Genomic DNA, 18,302 nt, shown 5'->3' on the forward strand with positions numbered 1-18,302 from the left:
ACCATTATTCACAGAAATTGAGAAATGTTTATTCCATTTACTAAGAGAGTAGCAGCCTGGAACATATCATAGCCTTTTGATGTAGGAGCCATATTACAACATAATATAAGCAAAGCCTAATGATCTGACACATAACGATCATTTCTTAGTGGCAGAATTAAACAGCACAGCAATAGCTGAAGAAGAACATGACTGCTGTGAATCTAATTTCAATTACATTTTCACACAGATTTTACACCGTTCGCTACAGAGAAAAGAATAAAGATTGGCATTTCCAGCTCTGCCCGACAACAGAAACAGTAATAGATAACCTGAAGCCCAACACTATGTACGAATTTGGTGTGAAAGACAATTCAGAGGATGAAATCTGGAGCAAGCCTCAAACTCATAAGACAAGTCGTAAGTTGTATTATTATATCCTATTTTTACGAAATGCCATGAGCGGCTACTTGCAGGAAAGAGTTTTACATTTAAGTAATTCTGCCTGCTTGCATAGGTTTATTTTTACAATCCTTTCTCCTCATTCTCCGTGCCACCATTTATATTTAAAAATAATCCTTCAGTTCTCACACTAATCATTGAGCCGCATCATAGACTGACATTTCTTGTTCTGTAGAGGTCACTTCTCAGCAGTCATTTCATTATCATCACAGGCAGGATTGCAGTGACAAGTCACCTCTGTCATAAAGCTGGAGGCAGATAATAAAATTTTCTGGCCGGGAAATAGTGCAGCGGGCCTGTGTTCCTGTACATGGGAGCTACGGAAACAGAGCAGCACAGCAAGCAATGTGTTTCCGAGTTGGTTTGGTGCTACACTGTTTCATGCACAGCAATGGAAGCTACTGAAACAGTGGAGCGCCAGCCTGTTGCGGTGTCACAACCAGACATCTGAGAAGCTCTGACAGATGCCTTTCAGAACCTCCTCCTTGAGTTTTCTTTGTTTTGGTTTTCAGTTCCTCATCTCGTTAGCCTCTCTCAGCTGTCTTGTAGTTGGACTGATTGCATCCCTTTAAATTCCTCCCCATAATGCATTAGTGTGCGGCTTATACAACTTCCTGGAGTGTGTGTGCATGCTGATCCTATTTCCCAGTCTTCTACAAGATAAGTGTTGTACATTCATTTGTGATTTTCTGTTTGCTGGATCCCAGGTGACCCTGACTTCCTCCGTGTCTAGTGTAGGGAGCCGGTGGTCGTGTCCCCTCACTATTGTAGGGTGTTCAGGTGTTATATAGTCGAGGTACGCGGATATGCAATCATCCACCATTGGGGTGTTCGCATAGGCTGAGCAGTCAGGGAGAGTGCCAGGTCTTATGCAGGGGTCTCCCTTTATGTTCCTTAGTTTTGGATCCAGTGAGTCTCATATTCATTTTGTATTGACTTGTTTCCCATACACCTTCCGTGACATGCGGTTTCCTGGCCACCTTATGGTTGGGCCTTAGTAACAGTGAGATGGGACAACCCCTTTAATATTCTTTAAGAATAAAATGTTCATTAACACTTGAATCATTTAGTCCATTGCTAGTTAATATGTGGCCATACGTGTAGATCCAACTGGACACTTTGCATCCCCAGTGAATGCTTCATTTCAGTGATCAGTGGGGGTTAGAGTTTTATTAAACTTTAAGGACACTTTCACACAGTCAGTGTTTGGTCAATGATTTAGAACAGTGATTGTGAGCCAAAATCAGGTGCGGAGGCTATGCAGAGATAAGGTATAATGGAAAGATTTGCTTCTGTTCAGTGTTTTTGACCCGCACCTTGTTTTGGCTAAAAATTACGTCTGGAAATCACTGAGCAAACACTCACTGTGTGAAAGCAGCTTATGTTAGTATAAGTTACTGATTTCAATATATTGTGCAAAAATATCACATACAACACCACGCTCCAGTCTAGCTAAACATTGAGATATCCTCACCTTACCTTAAGTGTACATATTGGAATTCAGCTTCTATTTCCAAGCGGGATGCAAACAAAACAACTGCCTAGTAGGCATTCTGTTTCTTAAGGAAAGGAAAAGTTGATAAATTGTCTGTTGACTGATACTTTCAAAGCTGACTTTCTTATTTTTATAGCTAAAGGTAAAGAAAATGGAAACATAGAAAACACCTATAAAATTCCCAAAGGCACATTACAGGTATGTCTAAATATGTAAGAAGCTAGTGTCATAGTATCAATTTTCTTTGTGAATTTCATATTATGATATTCATCTAATGTTTCAAGTTTCTCTGATTTTCCAACCCGAGAAACAAAACTTTTTTACAAAATGTAAAAATATGTTAAAATATATACTTTGTATTTGAAAGCTGTGTTTAGAGAAATATAGGAGGGTGGTATTGTGCAGAAAATGCCCCTTATGTTAGCTTTTCATGCCCATTAAAATCAAAGAATAGAGTTTGTCTAAAGCAGGCAGCAATTCTTTTTAAAACCTCTAAATTCTAATGTAACAAGGTTCATAACAATCATTTGATAACTCCAGTAAAGTTTAGTCAGTATCATGGATATTGAAAACACAGTACTATTGCAATGTACCACCCCCCAGGGCCAATCATGTCCCAGGTTTTTAGGAATGTCAAGTGGTGATGCAGCCTTATTAGTTTTGTGTGTTTTACGGTGCTCCTACCTGGATACTGTTGCTCCCCATTGTTAGGCTCCATAACAATAAAGGGGAGGGTGATAGTTTGTGGAGTAAGAGTCCAGACTTGGTAAAAAATTCAACAGCTTTACTTGAATAAACTTGCATCCAGACAATAAGTGGTCTTTCTCTGGCTCTAGTAGGTTTTGGGGTAAACTGCCAAGCAAACTTGGATACTTTGCTTTCTCTCTCTGCTGTGCTAATCTTTAGCTTTAGTCTGGTAGATGGACTTTATGAGAAGTTCTGGTACCATTGAGTGGGGTGCCTTTGGCTGTTGACCCCCTCGTAATACTCTGTCTATAAACTGTAAGGAGTAATGGTGCTCTATGAGCTGCTTTATAACTCCACTGTAGACTGGCTATAGCTTCCTGCAACCTCTCGTTTGGTAGGAAGCAGGACTAGCCCACTTCTGCCCAAAAGGGGGAAGAATGGAATGGTAAGTTCTATTCTATGTAAAGGTCCTCTGTCAGATACACTGCCACCTGCTAGGAAACCAGGCACAGTGCATGAAATACAATACATAAGTTGCATAGCAATATTATTAAGGCACAGTATAAAAGGACCTGGATCAAATCCACAGATTACATTATTGGTTAGCTTATTAGAGGCAGTAGCAGGGTGTAGAATGGTTGTGCCCACTCTGGGGTACTACACGATCGGAATAGATTTAAGAAATGACCTTCATGAACAATGGGCAGTTGTGTTATTTTACTGGTATTTTCCTTTACAACATGAAAAAATGATGTTCTGAAAGGACTGTTGACTTGAAGGAACATACTGCTGTTTTAAAATAGAATTTCATTATTGTTTGAAAATTTGTATCCAAAAATGTCTCTCATTTATTCATATTTTCATGTTTTGGATGGTGGATTTTGTTTTCAATTATTTCCTTTTAACTGGGCCAGCTGTTTCCACAGTTTACATAGCAGCATACATGTGGAATTAATATCTTAAACCTAAAGTGTGTAAGTGGAGAGAAGAATAATGTTTTTGCAGGACTGGTAATAAACACAGTTAAAGATTTACAATATTGGTTTCTATGAAATAAGAATGTATTTTCCCTGAATGGAAATTTTCAGAACTTGTAGTTTACTTATACCAAGGGCTAATACATTTGTCAGTATAAGGAAATAAATCAAATTCAAGATTTCCTGGGCCAGTTCACATTTTCATATACAATGATGAATATACTCTTTAGACCTGTATTCCATATGCATGTTGCTTCCTAGCTGTTAGGTTTCCACCAAGGATTCCAGGGATGTCTTGACCTTATTACTGGCTCCGGATTAAGTAACAAGCTCTTCTGACTAGAGTTTTCAGCAGCAGAGTAGTACTGACATATTTGCATCCTAAAATACTAGTCCTATGGTACAACCCCAATTCCGAAAAAGTGTCAATGAAAACAGAATGCAATGATTGTCAAATCTCATAGACTCGTGTATTAGCTACAATAGATCACAGAACATATATCAGATGTATGAAAATAAATGAACTCACTTAGAGCTTGATGGTAGCAACACATCTCAAAAATATGGGACAGCAAAAGGCTGGAAAAGTAAGTGCTAATAATAAAACAGCTGGAGGAGCAATTACAAATAAGTCACTGGACTGAATGTAAAAGAGCTTGTTAGATGGGCAGAGTCTCTTAGAAGCAAATATGATCAGATGTTCGCTTATCAGCGAAAACTGCATCTAAATGTGTAAAATTGCGAAGATGTAACACCTGTAGGTATGGACAGACAAGGACAGTGAGCCCTAACCTAGAACCCAGCCTGCTTTCCCTACCTACTTACAGTATAAGCCCTACTTGGCAGAACCGCAGCTGGATGACAATCCCTACTCTAAATAAGTGCAGATACGGACAAACACTAACAGACAAAAAAAAATGCTGAGTCATACGGAAATGGGTCAGAACCAGATGGGCTACACATTACAAAACACATGAGACAAAGAGTGATACAAAACACATGAGACAAAGAGTGATCAGAAGACAAGGCGGGGTCAGAACCACAGAGGAATACTGGCAATAGGATTAATACAACAAGGGATTGAAATAGAGAGCCAGGTCCCCAGACCAGAACCAGATTGGTCCAGTGACTTGACTCTCGAATAGGTCAGGCATCAAACAAACTAAATTAATAGGACAGATGGGCTGTCCACTGCTTATTCCCCCAGCACATGCGCGAAGAAGGGAGAAGCGAAGCATCACGCTTTGTAACTAATGATGCGGCTGCATCACTGTGGGGCGTGGCTCAGCGGCATGTGTCTCCTGAGGCCGTCTGAGGATCGTGCCACTGGAGCCTGGACAGGTAAGTTTATGATGGAAAATTTTGAATATCCCACGATCTACAGTACATAAAATCATATAAAGATTCAGAGAAACCAGATAAATCCATGTGCACAAGGGGCAAGGTCGATGCTCAATATTGGATGCTTATGATCTACAGGTCCTTAGGTGAAACTGCATTAAAATGAGGCATAATTCAGTCCTGGAAATCACTGAATGGGCTCAGGAACACTTCCAGAAATCACTTTTTGTGAACTCAGTTCGTCATGCAATCTACAAATCCAAGTTGCTATATCATGCAAAGAAGAAACATTTGTCAACATGACCCAGAAACACCACCGTCTTCTGTGGATCAAAACTCATTTAAAATGGAACTGAGGCATATGGACATGAAAGAAGGAGATACCCTGTATGTTGCAGAGACAGCCACTCTGTCAAACCAACTCCCACTCTGATGGGCATAACCCGCAATGTAGTAAATGGATAGTCATGACATGTGGCCTACTGCAAGGGTTGTCTCTGATGAGACAACACTTTTAACATGGAAAGTAAATCCTCTCCAAAATAGTAAAATCAAGGCAGCGTGATATATAGTTATACCGATCTAGATTCAGGCAGTGATCACCAATCTGTGACTCTCCAGCTGTTGCAAGACTACAATTATGTTTTTGGAATGTGCAAGGAAAGTGGAGTACCCGTTGAAGACTCCATTGCTCCGATTTGAATCCAGAGCCCCAGTTCTGCAAAGCAACAATGCTAACCACTGAGCCACCATGCCTCTATAATCTATAAATCACATTAGGCCAGGTATACACCTAGATTTTACATACTGTACCACAATGATTTTAGCTAGTGAGCTAGAGCTGCAGTCACAAATAGTAAATTCAGTAGTAAATTCTTGTACACTGCAACGGTCACAGCCCTGTACCTCACATGAATCCAGAGATCTCTGCAGTCATTGCTCTAATTGCTCTGCTATATTTCTTTCAGGCTCACAGCTCAGGAGGTGTGTCCTTTCTGCTGCAGCTCTCTCCATATCAGAGCTCAGGAGACATGTCCTTTCTGCTGTAGACAAAATGCACCAGCAATTAAAAGCTACACTTGGTACACCACACACTAAAAAGGGGATCATGATAAGAACAAAAAAACTCATAGAAATAATACAGTACTAATATCCCTTGGCTTTAAATGCTAAAAAAAACAGTGGCAAATGAAAAGATAATGATGTCATAAGCAATAAAATGTAACCTCAATAGAAGCAAGAAAGAAGTCAGGAGCAGATCATAATGCTAGAAACATACAATAGATAGATAATGTAAAGTGCAGTAAGCAATATTATTATGTATGGAAGCATAGGGATAGCTGGTGGGGGAATTTAGAGGAAACCCATGTGTATCTCCAACTATCTCCTTCTTTAGGGTCATTTTGTGGAGACAGATCATTTTGTATCACTACCTTTGCCCAGCTTGTGTCACTTGAAGGATAGAACTGAGCATGTGTGACCTGTTCATTCAGCACAGTAGCAGGACATGCACATTCCTATAAATACTGAACACCAGGGGGTGCCATTATAATGAAGTAAGGGGAAAGTCTAACAGCTGCAACAGAAAGTAAAGTTGATACAAGCCCTTTAACCCAATGTCTGGTTATGTTTCCTAAACTATGACAGACATAAAAGAATCTAAAATGAGGAGATACACACTACTTTGTTACAGTACAGTTAAATGAAGTACAAAGGGATCATATGATTTAACCAAAATAACACGGCCCTAATGGCCAGTCCTGGCTAGTCTAAATCCCTGTCTATTGTGGTATTAAGTGCAGAGCTGGAAAGCACCGCGTCTCCTGCCAAAGCAGTCCTATGTGTCAAAGTTAATCTGTTCAATGACTAATGATTGGATTCTGCTTCATTTTTAAGGACCTGATTTTGTATAGTTGTAGCTTAGATATCTCTTCTATAAACTGAACTAAACCTTAAATAATGTTTGCCAACACACTAACATCTGAAATGACTATTGTGGATAATGTAAAAAATAAAAAGTCTGAAGAACACAGGATTCCAGTCTCTCTGCAAAGTGATCAGATTGTTTGCAGTATGAATTAATGTAGAATAGAGATCGGCAGTTAATTGGAAACAGGATATTTAACCCCTTTGCACTCAGGAATGTACTATGTATGTCACTGATTACTGCACAGTGGCATAAATGTATGCCACAATGGTGGTGCAGCTCTGGAGCTGGGCCCGTGTCATCACTTGTGGGTGCCAGCGTTCTCACTGTGGAGATTGTAGATAACTCTGATCCTGACAGTTTAATACCCCAGATGCCACAGTCAATAATGACTGCGGCATCTCAGCGGTTAGACAGAGGGATTGAGCTTCCTCTGTCCTCCAATCAGCATCCCGCAAATGCCTAGTATTTGTCATGGCAGCCAGGTCTCCTCTGGCAGGATGTACTTTGGTGTTGTTAAATATTCCTATACACTGTCATACAGAAGTATTACAGTGTATAGTACAAGAACTTAAAAAAATAAAATGAAACTTTGAATTAAAAACATTTTAAAACAAACTAATTAAATTTGTTAAATTATCCCATTGTTTAATCTGCACAGTGAATGCAAAAAAAAAATCCACAATGCCAGAATTGATGGCTTTTGGTCACCTCGCCTCACAAAATAAATATAATAAGAAATTATCAAAAGGTTGTATGTATCCCAAAATAGTATCAATAAAAACTTTAGTTCGTCCCTCTAAAAGAGTTCTTGCACAGCAATGTTGTCAGAAAAATAAAAAAAGGTTATAGGTGTCAGAATATGGTGACACAAAGCAGATTTATTTTTTATTTTTAAATTAGCAAAACATAAAAAACATATACATTTGATACCTCCATTGTACTGACCCAGAGAATAATGTTATTTAAAAGGTTATTTCTACTGCACAGTAAACTGAAACCCTAAAAACAATGGAGGAATTGCATTTTTTTTTTACACTGTCATTTAAAAAAAATGTAAAAGGTACAATACATTAAAGATTGCATTATGAAATAGAACTCATCCTATGTCAACAGAAAAAAATTAGCTATCTCTTTTGAAAAGCAGACACCTCTTCTCTAAGATTCAGTTAGAGATTAAATAAAAATGAAGACAATCAGTAATCATCCCAAACTGAGTGATAAATAACAAATCAATTTCCCAAAGGCACAAATCACTCTTTATCTATCTCATACTCCAAGGAACGTATTATTTCTGTATGGATCACTTTTGTGATGAAGTACAGTAGTACTCACCTGGAATTATACTTAGCCATTAGTATTACCTGTAGCAACTTTTGTAGAGTCATTTAATCCTTCAAAGATTTTAGTCTACTTTCACACTGGCGTTTTGCTATCCGTTTGTGTGATCCGTTCGGGGCTCTCACAAGCGCTCCATGACAGATCCGCACCAAACAGCAGTGTGAAAGTAGCCTTAGTTGTAAAGACCATGTCCACATCTGCTCTTAAATTAGCTTTGAGAGAGCTACCAATAAATGGGAACAAACAGAGAAATTGCAGCAAAGCAAAGGCACCATAAACAGGTATGCCGATATTACATCACAGCAGTATACCACCTGAAAGCCAGATAGAGATCGGCAAATGTATCCAGGCTTTCATTAGAATTATTACATTGTGAGACAAAGGCATATTTCTATTCTTATCACCCCAGTATACTAGGATTGAAAATATTCACAAATATATTCAAATAATCACATTTACTAGTAATGTATAAACACATCTTATATCATATTTATCACCTTAATATTCATCCATATGTAAGGACAGCATATTAGAGCTACAGGTTTAGCCAAAATGGCACAGAAATGTTGTGCTGTTTTGCTACTAGCAGTGCTGAGAGCATACACCAGTCTCGTAGCCTGAGTCCCAAAGTGTTCTGCTCATAAATACAGCCAGACTCAAGCTGTGTACTCTTTCAGCACTGCTAGTAACACAACATACATGTTTGTGTCATTTGGGCTACTAGTAGTATAGACCTATAGCTCTAATATGTCCTTACATAGGGCAGGGTATTAAGCTGGCAGATCAGCATTAAATAAAAAATAAAAATAAACTCACTTTCTATTAGGATCCTAAAAGGTACGTAACCTCTGTACACCCTCATCTAAGAGCTTCTCTCACTCGGAAGTACCTGAATTGTCCATGAATCACAATCTATTCATTTCAGGGGACATTGTAAAACCCTTCATTTCACCTGCAATAGTGCTACAGCAAAACTGAACCATTGCTGTCCAGTTCCCACAAAAATTAGGACAAAAAAGGTTCTAAAAACCTCTTTACCTCTGTGATACTTCTCAGAGGTTCCTGTTATTAAAAATGTATTAAAATGAATGGCAGCTTGGTTTGATGTGTCAGAATATGGCCTCTCCTATCTAACCTCAGTCTCTTCCCTGGCTGCTCATCACACAAGTAATCCACTTTAAAATACTTACTGTACCCCTGTCCAGTTTCGTTCAGTGCCACGTCTTTCCTAATTTACTAATACTAGTGTTGATCGAGCACCAAAGTGCTTGTGTGCTCGAGTAGAACACTTTGCGATGCTCGAGTGTTCTACCGAGCACCCGAGCACAATGGAAGTCAATGGGAGAACCCCAGGCACCCCCTGCTCTGAAAAGGAGAGGGTGTCGGGACTCTAGTTCGGCTTAGAAGTCTCATTTTTATTTTTTTATTTTTAAAGTAACTGGCTATGCCGCTATTATAGCTGAGTGGTTAAGTGCCTTGCCTCTAATGCAAAAGGTTGTGAGTTCGAATCCTGGCAGAAACTTTTCTGAAATACAGGCTAAATTAGATTTAAATACACTGGGGTGTCCCCAAGCACTGACTCTATATATGGAGTCAGAGCAGGGACTCCTAAGCCGCAGACTCACACTGAGGGATTCCCTCATTGTACAGCGATCTTCTGCATAGAAATAAAGGCTAAATTAGATTTAAATACACTGACTCGAGCACACACAATATTTGGCCGAGCATAGCGAAGCTCGAGCCGAACTGGTGTAATAACTTTACACTCACAGCCGCATCTCTCCCACTTTAATTTCCATTTCACTCTCATTCACTATCTCCCATGCATCACCTCTCTGCTGCATCTCCCTTCATCTTTCTACTGAAAATCTCCTGCCTATCAAACCGTCAAACACATACAAATGAAAACTTTCTTCTTCTGACGAGCATATACAGTAACGCGATCTAAAGAGTTCCACCAGTATTCAAACACTGCCTCCTGACATGTCTAGAGCTGCTTACTCCTTTCCTTCACCACTGGAATCCATTATTGGAAGCAGTAACATACTAGTAACTGTTGCAGTGTCTTAGCCCAATATTGTGCTTTCCAAAATGCTGCAACAATTGGTGACAATAGTCCAAAGAATTTCAAAACCCAAATTGTTTTTAGACTTTGAACCGAATTATGTAAATTACTAGTGAATGATTTATTTAATTTAGTAAACTATCTATAGTGAAGTTCATTGTTCTTTACTATACTTGCCATTTCCTGTATATTCTCTTTACAAATCCCATCATTCTCATTTTTCTAATTCTTTCTGATGGATTTCAATTTGCTTTTATTTACAGTATGCTTCAGAAGACACAAAGGCATTTGTTCCAGTAACCAAGGTGAAGCAAGGTAATGTCTTAAGTTGCAAGGTTTGATACAAACAAAGCAAATAAGGATTCCACAGATGTGTTATCACACTATGGTAACTGTGATGTACAACTCGATAGGACAGTCTGTATTCTCACAAATAAATGTTTATAACTTAAAAGGGTTTCTCCAATATCTAATAAAACCATTTAACCCTTAGTGACCAGCCTGTTTTGGTTTTTAATGACTAATTGATTTTTTAATTTTTTTCATAGTTGCTTTCCTATGGCTATTACTTTGTATTATTCCTTCTATATGAGGGCTTTTTTTGAAGGACAAATTGTAGCTTTTGATGGCACCATTTTGGGTTACACATAACATACAAATTAACTTTTATTAACTCTTTCTGGGGGGAGTTGGGAAAAAAACATCAATAGTGTCTTTGAGTTTTTACATTGTAACTTTTGCAAGACCCATAACTTTTTTATTTTTATTTCCATGGAACTGTGAGAGGGCTTAATTTTTGCAGGATGATTTGTAGTTTCATTGGTATCCTTTTGAAGTACATAACACTTAATGATCAATTGTTTGGTGTAGATAACCAAATAAAAAAAAAAGGAATTCAGGCTTTTTTTTATAGATTGCATGATAATTGCATAGGAAGAGATTTTATTTTTGCAACTTTATAAACTGAAAAGAATCTTTTTTAATAGAAAAGGTGTATTTTTTTTTAACTTGGAGTGAAACTTTTTTCACTTTTATTTTTAATATTTTTACTATTTGTTAGTCCCTCAAGGGAACTTTGACATACAATTATTTAATCACTTGTATAATACACTGATAACTTCTGTAATATACTGAGGGCAGGCCTGAGGACCTTCATTATGGCCCAGGTTTCTATGTTAAGACATTGGCAACCCGACATCTCACCTTCTGGGTGCTGATGCTGAGCAGAGGGCGACACCTCCTTCTTAAACCACTTAGATGCCATGGTCGCTATTGACCATGATATCTAATGGTGTTAAATGGTCAAGATTTGTGCTTGCGCTGCTCTTGGCCTGTAGAGCAGGAGCAAGAGCCAAACTCCTGCTCTTCGCTGCATTGGAGACCAGCGCAACTCTTAGATTATGCCGCTATAAAACTTTTAGTGACCACCTTTACATGGCTAGAGTAATTATGATTGAAAAAATATTATAGTGAGAATAATGTTTTGGGGCAAAAAAAGTATTCTGTAGATATGGGAAAACAATCTTAATTTTGGGATATAACAGTATAAAAAGAGAAACATTATTAATTTAATCACTGCTATATTCAGCACAATAATAATTATATTTATATTCCCAGGATTTCAAAATCTCTCTAAATCCACACCTCCACCAAATGGAAAAAGCCAAGGTATTTATTTAATCACAGTCTGTTAAAATACTTCTCCATTTTCAAGATCTCTGCTTGCTCTTAGTGTCCTATGTTCTGCTTGCACATGTGAGAAAGGTGTACATTAAGGTGTTACATGCTCCTTGGTTACTAAAAACTGGAAAAAACAGCATCATATTTGGTTATCTCACATTATATAAAAATGTAGAAAGCCATGCTAGACATTACTTAAGATATTACAAAATTGTAAAGGCTTTAGATTAGAGTCAAGGAAGCAGTTTGCTTCACGTGAATGGGACAAAGCTGCAGCACCCTGCTCAGCGCTACTAAGAAGATGGCATGTGATATAAATAATGCAGTGCAGCTTCAAACAGCTAATTGACTGGGATGCTGAGAGTTTCAATATTGTGAGCCTTGCATTTGAAAGAACTGTAGGTCTTAAATTCTAAGCAGATTCAGGGAGATTTGGGTTTCTAAGGATATGCTAGAGCCCTCAAGGAAAGTGTTGCAGAATTGTCTTGAACGGGGGTCAGCAACCTTTGGCTCTCCAGATGCTGTAAAACTACAACTCCCAGAATGCACAGTTGCTCAGCTGTTATTGTAACTCCTATAGAAGTGAATGATAGATTCAGGGAGTTGTAGTTTAAGAACAGGTTAGAGATTTTGCTCATGATACTGTGAGCAGCCTTTGTGGCCTAAATGTGATACCATGTCCTGCAGCATCTCTAGACTCCTCTACCATAGTGCACATCCGGGATATCAATAGTTGGCAATTACCAAGAGAGCTGCCAGCAGCGTATTTTGAGTGGAAGAACATTCCTAAGACTCAAAAAATAAACATATCAACACTGGCAGAAACAAGACTCTCACAAAAACTCACCAGTGGAAGACAGGAACGAAATTCTGGGTGTCATGGAAAGAGGAGATAATGCAGTAGAGTAGAGGGCATGTTCTTAGCATATAGGTAGATAGCAGACAATAAACAAAAACAGAGCAATACTGAACTGTCCCTATCTTAATTCATGTCAGCAAGATCCCAAACACAACCTGACAGACCTTGGATCCCAGAATGTACAGAAGCCACAGTAGACTAGAACAAGATTTGATCATGGAAATACAGATCCCAGAATACAAAACAAAATACAGAAAATCTGGAAGAAAATGCATCTAAATAACCAGAATTTTATACATATATATATAAAGGATCAGCAATCAGCAACTCCACCCTAATAAACCAAGATAAGGTGGGTGATAACTAGGCCCACATTCAGATGCAAACATGGTTAGTAACTAGGAGAGACCTCTGTTGATCATAACATAAGGTAAAGTAACAGTAAAAAGAGTAAGTGGTTCCTGGGGCAATGAAGCAAGAATGTAGTTGTCTAGCTAGTTGTCAATGAAGTTTAATTATAATTTTATTTTACTAGTGCCAACATATTCAGCATCGATTTATAGACATTATCATCACTTGCTGTCCCCAGTGGAGCTCACAATCTAAATTCCCTATCAGTATGTCTTTGGAGTTCAACTTACAATCAGAGGGTTAAATTGTAGCCAGGCAAGTGGAAGTTGCAATGCAGTAATCAGCAAACACTATATGAAAGGGTAACAACCCGAAAATCACAAGTCAAGACAGGAAAGAACATAAGTCTTAGGAACACTCCAAATATGGATTAATGGGGTTATTTGGATTTCATATACGCAATTTGGTAATTTGAAGTAAAAGGAGCTATTCCTGTTTGGAACATTTATGACATAGTGCAGGTCTTACTTCTGTTACACACTCATATCTTGAGAAAGGAAACCCCATGTCACAGCCATTGTGAATGAAGAGGTACTGGTCATGTGGAGCATTCTCCGTTCAGTTCTTTGGGACTTCTGACAAAAGCTGAGCCTGCTTACTCATGCTCGGACAAATTTTGCATGTGCGGTCACCACTTCTTTCATGGCAGTCACAAGATAAAGCCCAGTTCTTGGCATAAGAGCAGGTCCCAGCAGTTGAACCCACCCCCATGAGACATTTATGGAATATCCTATGAATATGCCATAACTGTACCAGATTGGAATACTTCTTGAATAGTACAGGATCTTCATCTGTAGACCAGAATAGATACTGGTTACAAAAAGCAGCTTTCACTCTGGAGACCTTTCCTGTACTGCATTACACAGATAACCCTTTGATTTGAATAGGCAAATGTGTAACATTTCATTTCCCCTGTGGTGGAGCTGAAAAGAAATTCAACTTTAATTGCAATGTTTTAGAACGAACATTAAAAAAACACTCACAGGTGGTTCACAGGCCTTCTTCATGTTCGTGGTAGACACTGCATACCCTTCTGTATAGCATTCATTTGTATTACCAGTGTCCATGAGTTCCCTCTGAAAACAATATGGAGTATCTGACGTAAAAGAGGTTTGCAGAGATATTGCAGGACTTGACCCTTGAAAGTTTTAATTGTTCTTGTGTATAATCTGGCTTACAACTGTTTTCCAAATATATAAAGCTTTGTTTTGTACTGTATGTGTATATTTATCACATTTCAACCCTGTTTAACCTAAGACACACCATAGACACTTGTTCATGTTAGCTTAGTGAGAGATTACACTTCTGCTGCCAAGAAGATCAGCTGCCCAAATGAAATCAATCTGCAGTTTGTTAGTGACATCACAGGACTGTACTACATGAACACACAAAAGCAGAAGCAAACTGCTTAACCATAGCACCAAGAGCACAAAGCACATAGAAAGTATTTTAATGTTAATGCATAACATCTAATAAGCACTTGTACAAATCATACTCAAACTATTATACTAATATGCAACATGCAAACATTTACATGTATTCAAAATTGTATTATATCTGTACTGATTTTTCTTAGTGTTAGTTTCAGTACCTCTACTTGACCTGGTATATTAATTATTTTGTGCTGCAGTCAGTTTTTTTTTTATGTTCTTCATTCTTAGCTCTTAAAAGCAGGGACGTAATGATCACGGTTGCAGAGGGTGCGACCGGGCCTGGTGGGGGGAGAGGGCCCACTGCACTCACATGTAACTGGGCCCAGCACTGTCACTGTACTTCATGCCGAGCCCCGTCAGAGCGCTCAACTCACCTGCATCATATGCGCTCCAGCATGAGGCCTGGCACTGCCCTACTAGAATTAGTCAAAAATTAAGTGGGTGGGGCCTAACTGATGTTAGTCAGGCTCCGCCCACCCATTTCATTTGGGACTAATTCTAGTAGGGCAGTGCCAGGCCTGATGCTGGAGGCCTGGAGCGCATATGATGCAGATGAGTTGAGCGCTCTGACGGGGTCCAGCATGAAGTACAGTGACAGTGTCGGGCCCCGTTACATGTGAGTGAAGACTGGGGCAGTGGGATACACTACTTGGGGCAGTGAGGAATACTACTGGGGGCAGTGGGGGACATTACTGGGGGCAGTGGGGGACATTACTAAGGGCAGTGTGGACACTACTGGGGGCAGTGGGGAATACTACTGGGGGGCAGTGGGGGACACTACTGGCGGCAGTGGGGGACATTACTGGGGGCAGTGGGGGACATTACTAAAAGCAGTAGGGGACATTTCTAAGGGCAGTGGGGGACACTACTGGGGTCAGTGGGGGGGCACTACTATAGGCAGTGGGGAACATTACTGGGGGCAGTGAGAGACATTACCAGGGGCATTACTGGGGAATCAGGGACCAAAGTTTCCCCTGGGACCCATAGCACTCTAGTTACGCCACTGTTCAAGAGCCATAACTTTTTAATTTTGCAATAAAGACAGCATTAGTAATGTTAAAGTGACAGTGACATATATGGCTATTGGTAAATGCATGGTGGCTGGTGGTAACAGTCTATTTAAGATCACACTGCAGATTGTATTTTTAAATTAAAACATGCTTTACAAATATCCCTTCTTGGTGGCAGAAGACTTCTCCTCTGTCTTCTGACCTGTAAAATGGTGGCTACCATTTTGAGAGATTCGTGTGAATTGAATTGCAAAGTATTCAGATTTGAGTGTAGTCCAAATTTTTTAAAACTTTTGGGAAATTTCAAGACAAACTTTAGAATGAATTTGCTCATCTCTTTTAATAAGTGGTCAAAACTTTTTATGGGGTGGTGGTGGAATGAAAAATAAAATTGATTCTATATTGTGTTTGGGGGGTATGTTTTTGCAATATTCACTATGCAGTGAAAATGACATTAACTTTATTCTATGAGTCAGTATGAATTTGGCAGTACCAGGTTTATGTAGTTTGTAATGTTTTACTCCATAATATAAAAAAAAAGTAAGCAAGCTTTAGGAAGGGGAGGTGACAAAAAAATTGCATTTCTAGCATTGAGTATTTATACATTTTAACATAATACCTTATTAATTCAGATTTTTACAGATGCAGCATTGCACTTATTTTTTATTGTTTATATTTTTATATATTTAAATTTAAAAAAAAGGGTGTTGAACTTTTAATATTATTAAAAATAATATTAAATGGTTTTATTTTTATTGCCTAGCCTAAGGATAAGCCATCAATATCTGATCAATGGATGTCTGGCACCCCACACCCCCACCAATCAGCTGTTCTTCAGTAAATCAAGGCATCAGAAATACAATTTCATCTATTGTGTGCAGTAGACAGAACTGGTTACTGCAGCACTGCTCCCATTAAAGTGAATGGGAGCAGCACTGCAGTAGCCACCTCCGTCCAATTTCATCTATTGTGTGCAGTAGACAGAACTGGTTACTGCAGCACTGCTCCCATTAAAGTGAATGGGAGCAGCACTGCAGTAGCCACCTCCGTCCAATTTCATCTATTGTGTGCAGTAGACAGAACTGGTTACTGCAGCACTGCTCCCATTAAAGTGAATGGGAGCAGCACTGCAGTAGCCACCTCCGTCCACTGCACACAATAGGCAAAGCTACGGCAAAACAGCTGATCAGAAGGGGTATGAGGTGTCGGACCTCTACCAATCACATATTGATGGCCTATTATGAGGATAGCCCATCAATATAAAAGAACCCGAAACCCCTTTTAAACATTATTAAACTTTTCTGTAGGGGACTACCATGCTTGATTACTGCTGATCAGCTGTACGAAGGGAAGGCGCTCAGTGTGCATGTGCCGTCACCTGTCTCTCTTCCTGCTGCTATGTCTATGGCAGAGGTAGGGACCCTCTGGCCCGCGGGCTGTATGCAGCCACGGGATCATTTCATTTGGCCCCTGGCCCCCTGCCAGAACATATTGGGAAAATGCTAATTACTGCTGCCATTATGGAAGCGTTCATTAGCATGCGGGAGGCACAGCAAGGTGAGAATTGCACTGTCTGTACTTACCTTCCCTAGCCTTCTTCCAGCCCCGCACTGTGTCCTGAAACCTACAGAGTCAGGATGTAGTGGGCGTAGACGTGCACTATGACCTGACGCTGTGTGCTGTCAGGTCACAGTACAGCTTGGCGGGAAGAAGACCAGGGAAGATAAGTGAATCTGCCAAGAGGCTGTGCCATTTGGAGCTGGAGATGTTATGGACACTTAGTGTGGGTCCCCCCGTCTTTCCAAAAGGAAGATAACTTAAGTTTGGGATACTAGGCTCAGATATGTTGGGGAAATCTGGGCAGGGAGGGGGGTCAAGCCTGATGTTATGGTCTGGTTGGTATGTTCTATCTCTGTTTTATGTCTTGTGGTATGAAAGTGGGTGTGAATGGTCTGGGAAATCTGGGGTCCTCTTGGGTTACTGTAGTGATGGCTACCTGTCAATTTGTCTCCTGGAATGTCAGGGGACTCAATCATAAAATCAAAAGGTCCCTTGTCTTTAACTACTTGAAGGGCTATAACCCTGATGTTGTGATATTGCAGGAGACACATCTGAAGGGGCAAAGGCTGCTGGCGCTAAGGAGACCGTGAGTGGGATCGAAGTATCATGCTGTTTATAGTACTCATGCGAGGGGAGTCTCAGTGCTCGTGGCGAAATCTCTTCCTTTTCAATTGCACTCGGTTCAGCTTGATATGTCTGGCCGTTTTGTCATTGTGTATGCGGCAGTGAGGGGCATGGATTATATACTAGCGGGTGTGTACATTCCTCCCTCCTTCGAGAGATAAGTGTTAGATGACATCATGGGGAGGGTGAGACCCAGTTCAAATCCTTATCTATAAAACTTGAATGTGGCCCCCTGGAGTCTATTGCCAGGCGGGTGCATCCGCATAAACCAATTTCTTCCTTTTATGAGGAGATTATGAAGATGCAGGACTCTCCGCTCCAGCATTCATTTGAGCGCTGGGCTGAGGACATCTCTGAATTGGAGGTGTCTCATCTGGAGGAGTTACGATCTGTATGGCGGTCATCGGAAATGAGCGCCCGCGACCAGCTTATCCAGATCAAGTGGATACAC

The 18,302-nt window shown here is 39.8% G+C and overlaps 1 protein-coding gene across 7 annotated transcripts in view; it reads left to right on the forward strand.

Moving 5' to 3' along the window:
* LOC122930979 (ABI family member 3 binding protein) overlaps window positions 1-18,302 on the forward strand; it is a 407,440-nt gene that overhangs the window by 163,326 nt on the left and 225,812 nt on the right. For all 7 annotated transcript variants that reach the window (XM_044284793.1, XM_044284797.1, XM_044284795.1 and 4 more), the window contains exons 5-8: window positions 230-399; window positions 2,073-2,134; window positions 10,538-10,589; window positions 11,892-11,942. In XM_044284793.1, coding sequence (XP_044140728.1) covers window positions 230-399; window positions 2,073-2,134; window positions 10,538-10,589; window positions 11,892-11,942 — 335 coding nt within the window. The remainder of the gene's footprint in view (window positions 1-229; window positions 400-2,072; window positions 2,135-10,537; window positions 10,590-11,891; window positions 11,943-18,302) is intronic.

The sequence above is a fragment of the Bufo gargarizans genome, chromosome 3 (assembly GCF_014858855.1).
Source record: "Bufo gargarizans isolate SCDJY-AF-19 chromosome 3, ASM1485885v1, whole genome shotgun sequence".
Taxonomy (NCBI): domain Eukaryota; kingdom Metazoa; phylum Chordata; class Amphibia; order Anura; family Bufonidae; genus Bufo; species Bufo gargarizans.